This window comes from Gekko japonicus, unplaced genomic scaffold (genome assembly GCF_001447785.1).
Source record: "Gekko japonicus isolate JY-2015 unplaced genomic scaffold, Gekko_japonicus_V1.1 scaffold599, whole genome shotgun sequence".
In the NCBI taxonomy this organism is placed as follows: domain Eukaryota; kingdom Metazoa; phylum Chordata; class Lepidosauria; order Squamata; family Gekkonidae; genus Gekko; species Gekko japonicus.
Window position 1 is genome coordinate 872,740 of NW_015172571.1, and position 14,658 is coordinate 887,397.

The 14,658-nt window shown below is 49.3% G+C and overlaps 2 protein-coding genes across 3 annotated transcripts in view; one reads left to right on the plus strand and one right to left on the minus strand.

The window, feature by feature from the left end:
- The first annotated feature begins 1,209 nt into the window (after positions 1-1,209).
- Positions 1,210-11,273, plus strand: DDIT3 (DNA damage inducible transcript 3). Of its 2 annotated transcripts, none has more exons than XM_015421360.1 (4): positions 1,210-1,318; positions 4,190-4,238; positions 8,172-8,330; positions 10,822-11,273. In XM_015421360.1, exons 3-4 carry the CDS (start codon positions 8,190-8,192, stop codon positions 11,248-11,250), a joined length of 570 nt encoding a protein of 189 aa, XP_015276846.1. In that variant the 5' UTR covers positions 1,210-1,318; positions 4,190-4,238; positions 8,172-8,189; the 3' UTR covers positions 11,251-11,273. The 2 variants fall into 2 exon arrangements, with proteins under 2 accessions (XP_015276846.1, XP_015276847.1); XM_015421361.1 differs by having other exon boundaries at positions 10,825-11,273.
- Positions 11,274-11,384: 111 nt separating this feature from the next.
- Positions 11,385-14,658, minus strand: part of MARS (methionyl-tRNA synthetase) — a 48,740-nt gene continuing 45,466 nt past the window's right edge. The window contains 2 exon segments of the mRNA XM_015421358.1: positions 11,385-12,034; positions 12,606-12,668. Coding sequence (XP_015276844.1) covers positions 11,882-12,034; positions 12,606-12,668 — 216 coding nt within the window. The 3' untranslated portion in view covers positions 11,385-11,881.

Sequence of the window (14,658 nt, forward strand, 5' to 3'; positions counted from 1 at the left end):
GAATCTCCAGGCCTCATGTGGAGGTTGGTAACCCAATCATGTATACATTACATGGTTTTACTATATATACTATATATAATGCACCAGTGGGAGGCATTAGTGGACGCCAGAGATAGTGTTGTCCTGTGTTGTTTCTAAAATTTTGTTATGAACTGTATTTATTTGTACTGTTGTTTGACTATTGTAACCTGCCCTGAGCCTGCTTGTGGGGAGGGTGGGATAAATCCAATCGTGAATAAATAAATTTGATAAACATATAAAATATATAGCAGATATATATTCCCTTCGTTGTTTTCCCTCGGAATTAAACCCAAACAAATGGTGACCATATAAATTAAGCTGCTTGTTCTAGTTTGGTCCTTGCATCTGTTAAAATACCTTTTAATTATGCTGTATGCTAATTTGCTGCTCATAGACTGGTAACTTCCATTTCAGTGTATGTGAAGCTTATGCCTTGAATAAAACTTTGTGGGTCTTAAAGGTTTCCCTGGACTTGAACTTCCTTCTGTGGTTTCACTACATTAGTTTTAACTGTGGAGTTCACCTTGATGAGAAAGGCGGGGTCCTACATGAAATAAATATCATTTTTTTGCTCATCTCTAGAAGGAGACTCTTTCTTTTGATGGGAAACTCAGAGGCCCCTCCTTGGAGCTTCCCCCTTCAATTTCCCTAGGGTGGCCTGTCTCTTTAATTGGCGCGGGGGGGGCGTGGCGTCACAATGGCTCTCCTAAGGCTGCCGCAGCCTTTCAGCGTAGCTCGGTCTCCTCGCGAGTGGAGGGGAGAGGGTGAAAGGATGGGGGCTCTTGAGGGCCAAGGCCTACACTGAGGCCTCAGCCACCGCCCCCCTCCTCGTCGTCAAGGGTTGCCAGGGCATTGCATCATCTCCCCCGCATGACTCACCCACTGATAGTCTCGTGACCCCGAAGGGAGGGGGGGGAGTTTCGGGAGGAGTCACTTCCGGGTGCGACGCGGCAACCGCCACCACCTCCTCCTCCACCATCACCACCCCAGAGGACCTGCGTCAAAGGGCGGGGCCACAAGGGAGGCGGACGACGCCGATTGGACGACGGGGGATGCCTTCGCCTCTCCTCCAATGGAGGGGGGCCGGCGGCGCCGATTGGACGGAGGTGGCGCAAGGGTTGCGTCATGTGGGGCCCCAGTTTAAGGACTATCCCGGTCTGAGGCGGAGGCGGCGGCAGTTGGCAGTCTGGTGCCGGCAGCAGCTCTGTGAAGGAGGATGAGCAGCGAGAGGAGCATGAACCGAAGCCAGCCACTGGGGGAGAAGATCGCGGACGAGAAGAAGGGGCCGCGTAGGAAGGTGCGCGGAGAGGCAGCAGGGGGCCGCGGGGAGGACATGGGCTCGGACGCCCCTGAGTTCCCTTACTAGGACGCCTGGGTTCCCTTGCAGTTAATGAAAAGGGGGAGGCTCGGACGCCTGGGTTCCCTTATTAAAAGGGGGGGGGCTCGGACGCCTGGGTTCCCTTACAGTTGAAAAGTTGAGGTTTAGCTAGGATGCCTGGAACGCCCCTCACTCCCCCCTGCCGCAGGAATTTGACAGTGACCCAGTTGACGCCTGGCTAGTCAGTGGTTTGTCCCATTCATTGAGTTACAAGGGGGAAAGGAGGGCTTAATCGCTCACTTCCCCCCTCCCCCGCTGCAGTTCCGTCCTTTTAGTGTGTACTGAAATATCACTGTATTTCTGAACTCTCTGCAGCAAGTGGGCAGGGGATGTGTGCTGCCTTTGCCCGTCCCAGTTTGGCCAGAATCAAATCCCTCTGAAGTCAGTAGGAAGTTTGCCTCAGTAGGCAACGGAATGGGTTTGCAGCCGTGACATTTTGCGGGGTCGAAGGCTTTACAGGCTGCGGGCACGCACACACTACGTGATCCACTGCCAGTGAACTTTGCAACTGGCTTTTGCCAGTTCGCACAGTAAGTGCACCGAAAGTGGATTATTTAGTGCGTGTGACCGCATGCAGCTTTAGGTTCCCTTCTACCTGCGTCTCCCCAGGAGCTGCCCAAACCTGCCTATATAGTTTCTCCTTCCTGTCCATGCTGCAGTTCCCTTTCTCACTGTGAAGACTGGATTCTGGGCAAATACTGCTAAAACTGGATAGATGATTTGGCAACTTAAAATAAACCCTTTCTCACTGTGAAGACTGCATTCTGGGCAAATACTGCTAAAATTGGATAGATGATTTGGCAACTTAAAATAAATGGGATATACTGTAGGGTGCCAGGGGATCTATAGAACTTACGATGTTCCTTATACAGGAAGGAACCATCTCTTTAAAATTATTATTGTTTAGGGGTAATCTTTTGAGAGAGGAGGTCAGTCGTATAGTAATGGAAATTGTAAGATGGGGATGTGATGTTCCTTATACAGGAAGGAAACATCTCTTTAAAATTATTGTTTAGGGGTAATCTTTTGAGACAGGAGGTCAGTCATATAGTAATGGAAATTGTAAGATGGGGATGGCTGTTCAAGGGAACCTGTGATAGCAGCCCCAATAAAATAAAGTTCCTGATTTGCTGGCTAGTAGTTAGGAATATGAAGTTTCTGATTCATTTGCCAAGTTGCTGGGAAGTTTTTTTGCTTAATGTGAATGGCTACTGTTAGTGATGGCCAAGAAACCTCAGCTTTTTCATGGCTAGCTTAGCTTCCAGCATACAAAATGTGTCTGGTCTTGTTTTGTGCAGGGGAAAGATTGGAAATGTGGGTGAACTGCCTGCCACAAGGCTGTGTACTCTCCCATTGCTATCTTGTGGGTTCCTAGCAAGTGACACTCAGGGACCCAGTGTGCTGTACTGGTCAGAGAGAAATCCAGGAGGCTTGGGTTCGAATCCCCACTCTACCATGGAAACGTGCTGGGTGACCTTGGGTAGGTCACACACTCTCGGCCTAATGTACCTCAGAGGATTGTTGTGAAGAGAAAATGGAGGATGAGGGAATGATAAAAGCCGCTTCGGATCCGCATTGCGGGGAAAGATGGGAACGCAATTAAATACATAAATAAAAAATTGACTTCTTTCGCAGCAAATGATTCCTTAGGAACAAAATCTTTACTGACCTTGATTGACAGGGGTGCCTTGGGGGAGGGATAAGAGGTACCCCACTGAGATGCCTGGTGTGAGAGATGGCCCCATATCTCCCTGCAAAGATTGCAGAGTCTCCTGCCGTGGCATTTTGTTGGCTCGGAACGGCTGTTTGCGTGGCTCCTTGGGGAGCCCTTTTTCCCCACCCGGCTGCATAACAGTTCCTGGATCCCTAACTCTGTTGGTTTCTTGCATCACTCGGGGCTGATGAAAAACCCATGGTGTGTCCCCTGCGTCGGCTGCATTCCTGTGGGGTTCCCCCGATGCTCCTGAACGGCCTGGCAACTTAGAGCAATGCCAGCCTTCAGCAGTCTGTCAACGAGACCATGCAGAAGAGTTGGGGCGGTGTAGAACTTACACTGAGAAATGAGGGTCTCTGGTCTTTTTCGTTAAGGAGTCCTTCAGTTTAGCTTCAGGTCCTTCACATCTGGTCAAAAGGCATTATCTGTCCAGGGTTTGGACGTCAAAAAATTGGTTTTCAATTCCGCCTCAGGTCTTGAGTGTGTGATGTTCACAGTCTCTCAGCTTAAGCTACCTACCCCGAAAGAATGTTTTTAAGGATTCAAGGAGAGCAGCTGTACATGTGTTGCACTGAACTCCCCAGAAGCCTTCCTTCTCCTGTCTTGCAAGGAGCAGTAAACCTAAAACAAGTGAAAATCATAGGTCCCTTTGGTGGGGGATGGGGCTGAGAACAGCACTTCACAGTGTTTGCTGCAGCCCAAAGTGAGCATGTCTCAGAAGTCCCATGTTAGTAAATCTCTTATTCTGTGACAAAGCTTGGTTATAGATCCTTGAGCATGCTACCTTTTTAGAAGGGGGCCTCTACAAAGCACTTCATTCTGGAACTGACTTTGCCTACCAGTGCGAAAAGGAAAGGACGTTCCTTTTCTAGCTGTGTAAATGTACCAGAATTCCCTTCTGAGTATCAGAGGCTAAAAACAAAAGCTGATGGAAGCAGTGCAGATCAACGTGTGTGGGGAGAGGTGTGTGTTCCACAGCCCTTTTACGACCCCTATTCCTATGGGGTGGGTACGAAGGCCTATCAGAATGTCCACTACAGGTCATAACAGTTGCTCTTTTTCCTCCCTCCCTGCAGCTTCGAATGAAGACACGCGTCCTAATACATCATCACACTTGAAAGCAAGGTAAGACTCCAAGGCGGGGAGGGAGGGTAGAAGCTTGGATTACCCAGAACCCTGTTTGGGTGCTGTATAGGCAAAGTGTGTAAATGCAAGAACTGTTTGAGCTGCAATTCGGTGCCCATTCAGAAGAAAGCCCTTTTGAATTATGTGGATTTTTACTTTTGAGGAAACATGCCTAGTCCCAACCTGGATACGCCCAGGCTAGCCCGATCTCATCAGATCTCAGAATGTAAGCAGGGTTGGCCCTGGCCAGTATTTGGATGGGAGACCACCAAGGAAGTTCAGGGTCACCACGCAGAGGCAGGCCATGGCAAACCACCTCTGAACGTCTCTTGCCTCGAAAACCTTACAGGGTCGCCATACGTCCGCTGTGACGGCACTTTCCACCACCAAACATCTCTAGAAAGTTGTGCGGTCTGTCTGCAGCTGTGCTGGCATAAACAACTGCGGCTCTTGAGCCAAACAGAAGGATATCTTTGTACAACTTTGTGGAGTGTGACAGGGGGACTCATTCCTGTATAACCGCGACAGGATGTTGAGTATTGCCTGGCCTCCAGTGGCGTCAGCGTGACTCTGACTGCCCCTGCCTCTGCCATAAGTAGAAAGGTTTACTTGAAAAATCTGGTTTAAAAGTTGCAGACTTTCAAACCGTAACAAGCAGCCTCTTCTATTGGGGAAATTCACTGACCTTCATTTTGGTGCTTTCGGGGGGGGGGGCCTTGTCTGCATTTTTGATTCACATCTGAGGAACCCCTGATACCCTCCCAAGGATCCACTGGGTTCTTTGGCACACCGTCTGGAGGATGCGACCGTAACATGAGCAAGTGGTGTGTGTGTTTTGATATGTTTGGTCATCACAGATTGCTTCCCCTGGTCCTCAGGGTTAACTTGATCACAGTTTGCTTAGCGCTGCCTGAAGAAATGGCTTGGAACTCAAAGTTCAAGCAGCTGTATTGCCAGTGTGTTTATGGCTGGCTGAACCAAGGCCATGGATTCAGTGCTAGAACTGGCTTTAAAATCACAAAGGGAAGAGGGGTGGATTTGATACATGGCAGGCAAACGCCCTGATCTGGATAGCCTAGGGTAGCCTAATCTTGTCAGATTTTGGAAGCTAAGTGGGGTAGGCCCTGGTCAGTATTTGGATAGAAGACCACCGAGGAAGTCCAGGATTGGTACATAGAGGAGGTCAGTGGCAAACCACCTCTGAACACCTTTTGCCTTGAAAACCCTACGGAGTCACCACTGGCTGTGACTTGACAGCCCTTTCCACCACCAGCAGGGTCACGCACAACAAAGTCAGCTTTCTCTGGAGTCTGTCCCCTGTCAAGGGGAGGTGCTGTGGCTCAGTGGTAGAGCATCTTCTTCGTATGTCAGAGGTCCCAGGTTCTGTCCCTGGAATCTCCAGTTAAAGGGATCAGGCAATAGGTGATGTGAAAGCCCTCTGCCATAAGACCTTGGAGAACCACTGCCAGTCCGAGGAGACAACTCTGGTCTTGATGGACCGAAGGTTTGATTCAGTACAAGGCAGCTCCATGTGTCCTAACAATCGTGGAAGAATCTTCGCTCTGTGAATAGAAATATAGTGTGCATATCGTCAGAATGGTGAGGCAGCTTTAATTGTAAACCCCCCTCTCCTCACATACGGCGCCATGCTATTTGGACCTAGTAAAGGCAGTTATCCTTTCTCAGGGGATATGAGCAAGCTTTTCAGGGCCCATGTTAAGATGGTACGGGATGGATCCAGACTGAACCAGGCAAGGGTTTGTGCAGTCAAAAGGATAACAAGATTCATGCAGTGATTGCCTTTTCAGCTGGACGCACAGGTCCACAGAAGCTGTAACGGCAGTCCATCTTTGTCACGTTATCTGAATCAATGTCCCTCTTCCAAGCAACTTCAGCTTTTCAAGGCATTGCTTTGAGAAGGATATTGTGGAGAAGGGGATGCAAGACCAGTGATTGTCTGGCAGAGGTCAGGCTGTCTGGATCATCGGATAGCGAACCCTCCTTTCACGAGAGCTACTTTTGAGTAATGGAAAATAGCCAGAGCTATTCCCGCCCCCCCCGCCCCGCCTGTGCGTTACCAAGTTTTGCAGTGTCTTAGAAACAGACTAGGAAGAGCACTAGAAACGAACCATGTCATCTAAGCAGTGTGGAGAAAAAAATCTAGGAAATAAGAGCTCTGAAAAAAAATATATAACCCCAACAACCTAGAGTAGATCTTTTTGTGATCTTTTTCTCGGTCTTCTAGGAGATGCACAAGGCGCGGCAGCCAGAGAGCTACCTTTTGGAGGCCCCCAGTTTGGACAGCTGTAATTCTTGTTTTGCCCCTAGTTTTCTGTATCCAATATACGCTTGCCGCCACCACCACATACAAAATAAGGGGTGGGGAAGTGTGCCAGTTTAAGCAGCAGGTTGGGGTGCTTACCGATAGGTAAACTGACTCATACGTAGATGTGCTAGTGAGAAGCTTGAAGGTGGTGGGGGGGGGGAGAGGTGTTTGCCAAACTCACCCAGGCCGCTGCAGGTGGGAAGAGCTCGAAAGACCGCCAGTTTCCTTGTGAGATAAAGCTCTGCTGCAGTGTGCTCTGGCGCCCATCCTGAGACTGTGAAAATGCAGTCGTGGCGTGAGTCGTATTGTGGGTTCCTGTGTGACTTTTGGTGCCCAGGGAGTTATCTGCCTTTGCTTGTAGAGAGCCTTCGTGACAATAACGTGAACTCGTGAGCGGCCGATAAGCTCTCCGCTCCCAGGCGTGTCCAAACTTGCCTCAAGGCTGCAGAAAGAGGAACGGCTGGCAGTCACAGGAATGTCTGGCTGGCACTCCCTGCCTGTCTTATGACTGTGACTCACCTCATATTTCTAACAGGAGGCCCTTCCAAAGGGGAGAGTCCGCCAGTTAATCACTGTCAGGCCCTCACCAAAACCCGGACTGCCTTCGCCAGTTTCCCTGCGCAGGATATCCTGTCCCCTAAGAGATGGGATAGATTTGCCAGCGGTGCAGAAGAATCCCTTCATCCTGCTCTGATATTTGTGTTTTAATTAAAACAAAAAAAAAACAAAACCCCACCCTACTCCATTCAGGAAAAGATCTTAATTTGTAAGGACATGTTGAAGATGGCATACTTACGCAGTGCACTGCATTTCCCGTGTCCTTTGAAGGCTTGCAGCGTTCACAGGGAATGCTCCTGTCTGCGAATGTATAGGATTTGTGACCTTGGCAGACTTGAGCTTTAAGAGGTGCATTCATACCAGCCTCCTCTCCCCCCACATCAGGAACATTCTTCGCTTTGAAATAAACAAGTGCTTTGAGCCCAGGAGTAGTTTGCATAGACAGCAGGTGAAGTTTTGTATCGGCAAGCCCACATTTCCTCGCGATCTATTAAAAAATTACTTCAGAGAATGGTTTGGGATAACAATGCTGGTTTTCATAGCGGGCTGCTTTCTCACTCACTCAGTTCCCCTGGTTATATGCTCTGAAGCACCCGTCTCGGTGTGCCCTCTCTGCCAGTGCCATTCGAGAGAGACAGCTCGAAAGGCTGAGTCGGAATCCAGTGAGATTTTCCGCTAATGGAGGCTGGGGGCAATTAGCCCCTCATGCTGTTCGTAGGTCACCTGGGAGTAGCATTTAGGGGTGATCAGTGAATGCACTGGGAGAAGGGAGGGAGGGGAGTTCCATTCCACTTGCAGAATTGCCTTAAGTCAGCCAAAATGGATCCAACCCATCCTTTTGCCCAGACGTCCACCTCGATATGTATTCTTCCCCCTCCCCATCTTTTGTCTTGCTTCTTGAATAAACTGATTTATGTTTTAATTCTGCTGGGCTGATGCTGGTTTTATTGGTAAGAGATCGTGTGCTTGGCTGGGAGGATGGGTAACTTACTATTTTAAAAAACGCTGTCCTGTTTCCTGATGCGCATACTTTTCCCTCCATTACACAGCCTGGCTGTACGTCAACCATGATGGCAGAATCTCTGCCCTTCTCTACGGAAACCCCAGTGCCCAGCTGGGACCTGGAGGCCTGGTACGAGGACTTGCAGGAAGTGCTTTCCTCGGATGTCACCAACAGGACAGGCCCCCCTGTAGGGGGAGAGGAGCTGGTGAGTAAACACGGGAGGCGGGCGCTTGAGTTGTCCGGATCCTCCGTGACCCATAGATTGCTCTCATAATGTTAGGTGATCTTGTCCCCAAGTGTTTCTTCCCCTGTATTCTGCAGCACTTCTTGTTTTCAGTTTCCATGAAGAATTCCTACAATCCCAGACACTTCATAGGTCAAGGCTGCTCCGGTTTGCCATAGTTGTGGTTTCTTTTGTTCATGTGACATTTCAGCCCCTGACAAACTAGTGATTTTCCCACCATGCACTTCTAGAACTCACAACCTTCCTTTTAGTTTGTCCTCGTATGTGTAGATAAACTTATTTTTTTTTAAAGGGCCACATATCCTTCCACTCAGCTTCAACTCTTTTCTTTCCCAACCTCCCCCACTTGGAGGAATTTTTTTGTTAAGAATTAGTTTTACTCTGCCAGCCAAAAAACCTTTGGTAGCATCCTTCAAGGTGTTATAGTTTTCTGCCCCCCCATCCCATTTGTATGAATGAAACGTATGCCATAATCATACAAAGCTTAAAACTGACTCAATATGGTTGTTGCTGAAAATGGGGGGGAAGAGCACACTAATCTCAAACCCATTAACCACCCGATTCACAGCGCCAACACATAAGCAAGTGTAGTTCAACTGTGTGCCCCCCCCCCAGTTCCACTGGGGGGAAAAGAGACATGAAGCAAGTTCTGCATTCCACGCAGAAAGAAAACTCCATACCAAAGCTTTGTTTTTAGTGTAGTTCAACTGTGTGCCCCCCCCCCCAGTTCCACCGGGGGGGAAAGAGACATGAAGCAAGTTCTGAATTCCACGCAAAGAAAACTCCATACCAAAGCTTTGTTTTGGAAGACTGACGCTGGGGACTCCCTTCTTCCATAATGAGAAATTCGGTGGCACCCTTTGTTATTACTACAGATGGGACAGGGCTAGAATTAAGTCCTTAAAGGCCTTAGCTAGTCACTGTTTGAAGGATGTTAAATAGGGAAAGGGTAACGCCCCCCTGAATCTGAGCAGGGACAGGCTGCCCCAGTTACCGCTGATAAGCCTGAATTGCAAATATGCAGGCAGAAAATGTTAATCATATCTGCTTGGTTGGAATGTTGACTTCTGAAGAGACTGGCACATGTTCTCTCTTCCGGGGGGGGGGGCAGTAGTGGTGGTGAATGAGGGTAGGGTTTTTTTTTCTTGCAAGCAAGTGTTTCTGTATAATATTCCATATTCTATAGCAGGCGCACAACTACTGAAGCAATCAGTATAAGACAGCCCAATCCAAGGCTGTGAGAGTTTCGAGGGGTCTGGGCGAAGAACCAAATGAACACTAAAGACCATCTGTCTTTAAACTGGGAACATGTGCCATTAAAAATTAAACTCTGGTGGTTGTAGAGCATCAACACACGTGCTTTCTTTCCCCTTGCCCCAGCCACAGATGTGGGCCTTGAAGTGAATGAGGAAACCATGTACATGCCTCCGCTAACTAAAAGGAATGTTGGGGAGCTTATGGGCTAGATCGCTTGCTATTGGTGCACTGACCTTACCAAAACATGTAAAAAGATTTTTTTTACAAAAAATTGTGTGTGAAACATAGAGACATTGTGACAAGGGTAACCATATATGGCCAGTGGCCCTCACAAATTTTGGAAACCCCACCACAACAATGATAAAGGAGACTTTTCTGGTATTTGATGGTAAACTTTACCCATTTAAACTGGTGTGGTGGCAGGAAGGGATTTGGGTGCATCCGTACAATATCCCTGTGTGGATTCTAGTACTATCTTGAAATGTCAGTGCCCATGCTCTGTTCCTCACACCCTTCCATCTAACCCCACCCCCCCAAATATCTTTTAGCCTTTCCAAACACCATGAAATTGGAGAAGCTACATTTCAGGAGCACACACAAAAAAAGGTATCAAGATGACCTCTTTGCTTTTGCAGCCCCTCCAATCCAACTTTCAGCACATGTGGGATTCTTACGGGACCAGAAGGGAGCGTGCACTTCGTAGGGGTTGCCTTCCCACCCTGCCGAGTGTGTCTTAAAACATCAATCCACCAGCTTTTCCTCATGCTTTTGAAATAGTACACTGGAGTGTTCATCAATGAACAAGAAGCAGCTTTTTGGAATCTTAATGCTATTAGACTGCCCTGTCTGTATCCCGCCTTTCTTTCGAAGGAATTTAAGGTGGCAGATGTGACGCTGTTTCTGTTTTTATGATGATCAGTTGAGGAGGAGCAGATTCGTGCACTTGGGTCCTGTTTACGATTCAGTTCCTCTCTACTATGGGGGGATTTGCTCTGAAGGTCTGTCCAGAGTTCAGTTCTTCTGAGCAGAACCCCCAAGCCTGGAGAAGGAATGGTCCTCCAAATCCAGAAGTGAGGTGGGTACTTAAGTAGCTGTCTCAAGTGGATTTGGACCTAGCCCAGGTCTTAATGCTTTATCCACTACACCAATATGCGGCTTACCCCTTGAACTCAGCCTCGCTCCATTTTCCTTACAGAAGGAGTTTATCGAGGCGGACGGTTCCACCCTGCTGTGGAGCCTAGAGACCTCAAATCCCTTGGAGCCTAGCGGTGGCGAGGCGGCTGGGACCTGCGACCTGGACCCCGCCCTCACAGCTGAACTTCTGGAACTGCTTGGTGAGGAGCCGCTGGGACCTGCCGAGTCTGACTGCAGTCACAGTTCCCAAGCCCAGACGGGCACGGACGAGGAGGAGGGGGTGCCTCCCAGCCGGAAGAGGAAGTGGAGCGGGCAGCCTCAGGGTGGCAAGAGGCAGCGAGGCAGAGAGCGGGAGCAGGAGAACGAGCGCCGAGTGGCAGAGCTGACGGCCCACAATCAGCGGCTCCAGGAGGAAATAGAGCAGTTGAGCGCGGAGGTGGAAGCCACCAGGGCGGCGCTCATCCAGAGGATGGTGAACCTCAAGACTTGAGGGAGGTGCGGTGCTTCCCCAGCGGGGCTGGAACTGGCACCTCCCCTTTGCCCCCCACTGAGAACAGACAGAGAAAGCTTTAGACTTTGCCAGGAAGCAGGCTGAGCATCTGTGGACTTTACTCAGCAGGCTGAGACTGGACCCGATCTGGATAATATCAGCTTGCACTGGATGTTTGACAGATTGCTTTTTAACTTGGGTCTGGCGAGGGCTTGCTTCGCAGAACTGAACCGTGAAGCGACTGCGAAGCTCACATGTGCTGAACAATGATGCTGGTGCTCGTTCCGACCTACCAGATTTGATGGTTTTAGGCCTGTTGGCTCTGGGGTGAGGACCTCTTCAGCTGGACCACTTTATTAACTTTGTGTGTGTGTGTGGGGGGGGGAGACTTGCATGTACGTCCACCTCGAGTAATAGCTTTTGTACTGCCCGTATAATTAAGCAATAAAGTATTTATTTCTCACCAGGTAAACTTCAAAGAGTGCCGAACCAGTCTGTCCCACATATTACAAAATAGGAGAAGAGGGACACATCAAAAACAGCAGAGTGGTGTTAAACTCCCATGGGGTACTTAAATACAGGGCAAGAAGGGACTAAAAATCTCTTGGCGTGAGACGCTACACACACGCACTCATTTCTTCCCTTTCCCCTTGGGGGCCTGGGGGGCAGGATTCTTTCCGTCAGCCGAGCAGAGCTGCTTCTGCAGTTCCGTTAACTTTGAAACCGCAGCATCGATTTGTTTCTTCTCGGCTTTTTGGGCTTTCAGCTGCCGCACGTAGTTATCCTGGACCAAAGGGAAGTGGAGGGTTAATATTTGGCAGGCAGGGACAAAGTCACTAACCTTAGAAGCAAAAAAGCTGTAAACGGGTGGAAATGGGAAAGCTTATAGGAGGTGCAACTCATATGGGCTGGGAGAGGGCCCCCTTGTACAATGCTCACGCTCAGTGTTCTCTCTAAGCTGAGTTAGTGGATGCTCATGCTGCCTGTCCTTCAGCTTCCTTATTCCTGCATCTCCTCCGCCGAGTTTCTACAGCTTTTGTACTAACCTCCTGTCCTTCCAAAGAGCAACACAAAGTCTTCTGCCCTGTGGTTTTCCTCACCATCCCCAGCTCCTTTGTCCTCTTACCAACAACCCGCTTTGTTCTAAGCCTGGTCTCTAGCTACCCTAGCTGTGCTCAGGTGGGGGAAGGCAGGCAAGCCCGCTGCATGAGTGTGCTATGGATCACATGGTGGGGGTGGCAGAACCACCAGGGCTGCTGCCACTTGCTCTGAACCTCAGTCCGCGTAGTGGACAGGCCAGCTCTGCCGGTTATAAAGGGTGCAGCTAAGTGAATGGTTATTCTGCACAGACTCACCTGCTTGGTGACTTCTTCCTGAAGCACCTTCACTCCCTTTTCTGCTACTGTTACATTTTTTTGCTTAACAACAAAAGGGGAAAAAATACAGTGAGCGAAACCCCTAACCGTTTTATCCTTCACAATGAGACTACAATGGTAACTAGCATTACAGTGCTAATATAACTCTTGGATAAAGCCCTCTTGCTGGTAAAAGAGGAACCAAATACTCAGGATGAAGAGCTGGGGTTCGAACAAGTCCTAGATGTCCTGTTAACTCCTGTTCTCACTAAGGTTTGTCAGTGGGGAAAAACCCACTAAAGAGAACTACCTGCAAGACATACTTTCCCTTAGGAAGTTGCCACCAGAGCAGATCTCAATCCATTTGTATTTTCGGAGTACGATCACTCGGGCAAATCTCATTCTCTACTGGGACTCAACTGCGCTTTATATAGCACACATATGGACAAAAACAGCATAGAAAGATACAAATACAGGAAAGCAAATCCAGAACAGCCTATCTGAAGGTGCAAGGACTTCTGCCTGTGTGGCATAACTTTGGTACTGTACTGCCGCTGCAGCCTAAAATGCCACCAAATCCACTTCTGAAGGGCCCCTCCTTCCCCATGAGCCGGATTTTCAGGGGGCCTTTTGGTGGAGGGGAGCTGTGAAAAAAAGTGTGCTATGTAGAGGGAAGTCCATGTGCCTGTGGAAAGTCTATATAAAGTTAGAAATAAGGCATGCCGCCCTTTAACCCAAAGAGCAAAACCAAGGAACTAGGCAAGGATCACACACCCCTCTGGCAGGGCTCTTGTGTTTTATCAGTGCCCCACGGCAGAAAAAGAATGGCAAGCGATGGTGTGATATGAAAGGCTTTGCTATTAAAACAAAGTTGTCATTTACAGGCCTCGTTCCTGCCGTTATTCTGGCCTCCCCACATTGATCCAGAAACCAGGGCCGCATGAATTCTCTTTGACAGTTTAGAAGGAATTATGGGAGACGCAGAGCTTGGTGGTCTTCCCCCTTTCACTGGAATAAGCAAGTCTGTTTTTGTTTTTTAGGCGGGGAGTAGGGAATCCGTTACTTTATCAAGGGGTAAAAGGTGCGGCAGCGAAGCAGGGTCAGCTCTGGCGAGTATTTGGATGGGAGACTTCCAAAGAATACCGGGGCTCTGATGCAGAGGCGGGGAATGGCAAACCATCTCTGAATAGCTCTTGCCTTGAAAGCCCTGCAGGGTTACCATAAGGGAGCTGTAACGTGACAGCACTTTCCTCCATCGCCAAAAGGTAAGGCGGTTGGGAGTACCAAAAGTTTCAGAGGAACTCCCAGGCCGCACTAGCCAGGGGCTCACCAGTTCTTCTACAGTGGCCTTCTGAATGCCTCTCAGAAAGGTCACGACAGGCAGGGCGTGCTGGAGATGGGAGGAGCGAGACGGTGACCACGTGCTCAAGTAGTCTTGGGCAGGCGCATCAGGGACAGCAGCAGTCTACAGCACAGTATTACGTTTTAACCCTGCTCTCCCTCCAATGAGATCTGGGCTACAGGTATACTTCTCCCCATTATATCTTTGGATAGGCTGAGAGAGGGGATTGACCCATGGTCATCCAGTGAGCTCCATGGTTAGGGACAGACTTCAACCCTGCACCTCCAGTTCCAGGCCAGCCACCACCACCACCACACTGGTTCCCGAACAGAAGCAGGGGATGCCTCCAAGCCTGCTCAGGGCATCAAGACAGACTGTGCTGTGCCTCCTGCTTTGCACAGCTGCCTGCTTCATGGCTCACCTAGCCAAAGGTATAACCACATTACAAAGGGCAACGAAAGAGCCAGCATGGCACATTGGATTTATACCCCGACCTTCACTACCCAAAGGTGTCTCAGAGCGGCTTACAATCTCCTTTCCCTTCCCCTCCCCACAGCAGACACCCTGTGAGGTAGGTGGGGCTGAGAGAGCTCTTTCGAGGACTGCCCTTGAGAGAACAGCTCTGAGAGAACTTGTGACTGACCCAAGGTCACACCAGCAGCTGCATGTGGAGGAGTGGGGAATCAAACCCGGTTCTCCCAGATTAGAGTC

Excerpts from the sequence above, each read along its gene's own strand:
- DDIT3 (XM_015421360.1), top strand. The coding sequence starts at position 8,190 with ATGATGGCAGAATCTCTGCCCTTCTCTACGGAAACCCCAGTGCCCAGC. Across the intron at positions 8,331-10,821 it reads CTGTAGGGGGAGAGGAGCTG|AAGGAGTTTATCGAGGCGGA; the intron begins GTGAGTAAACAC and ends TTTTCCTTACAG.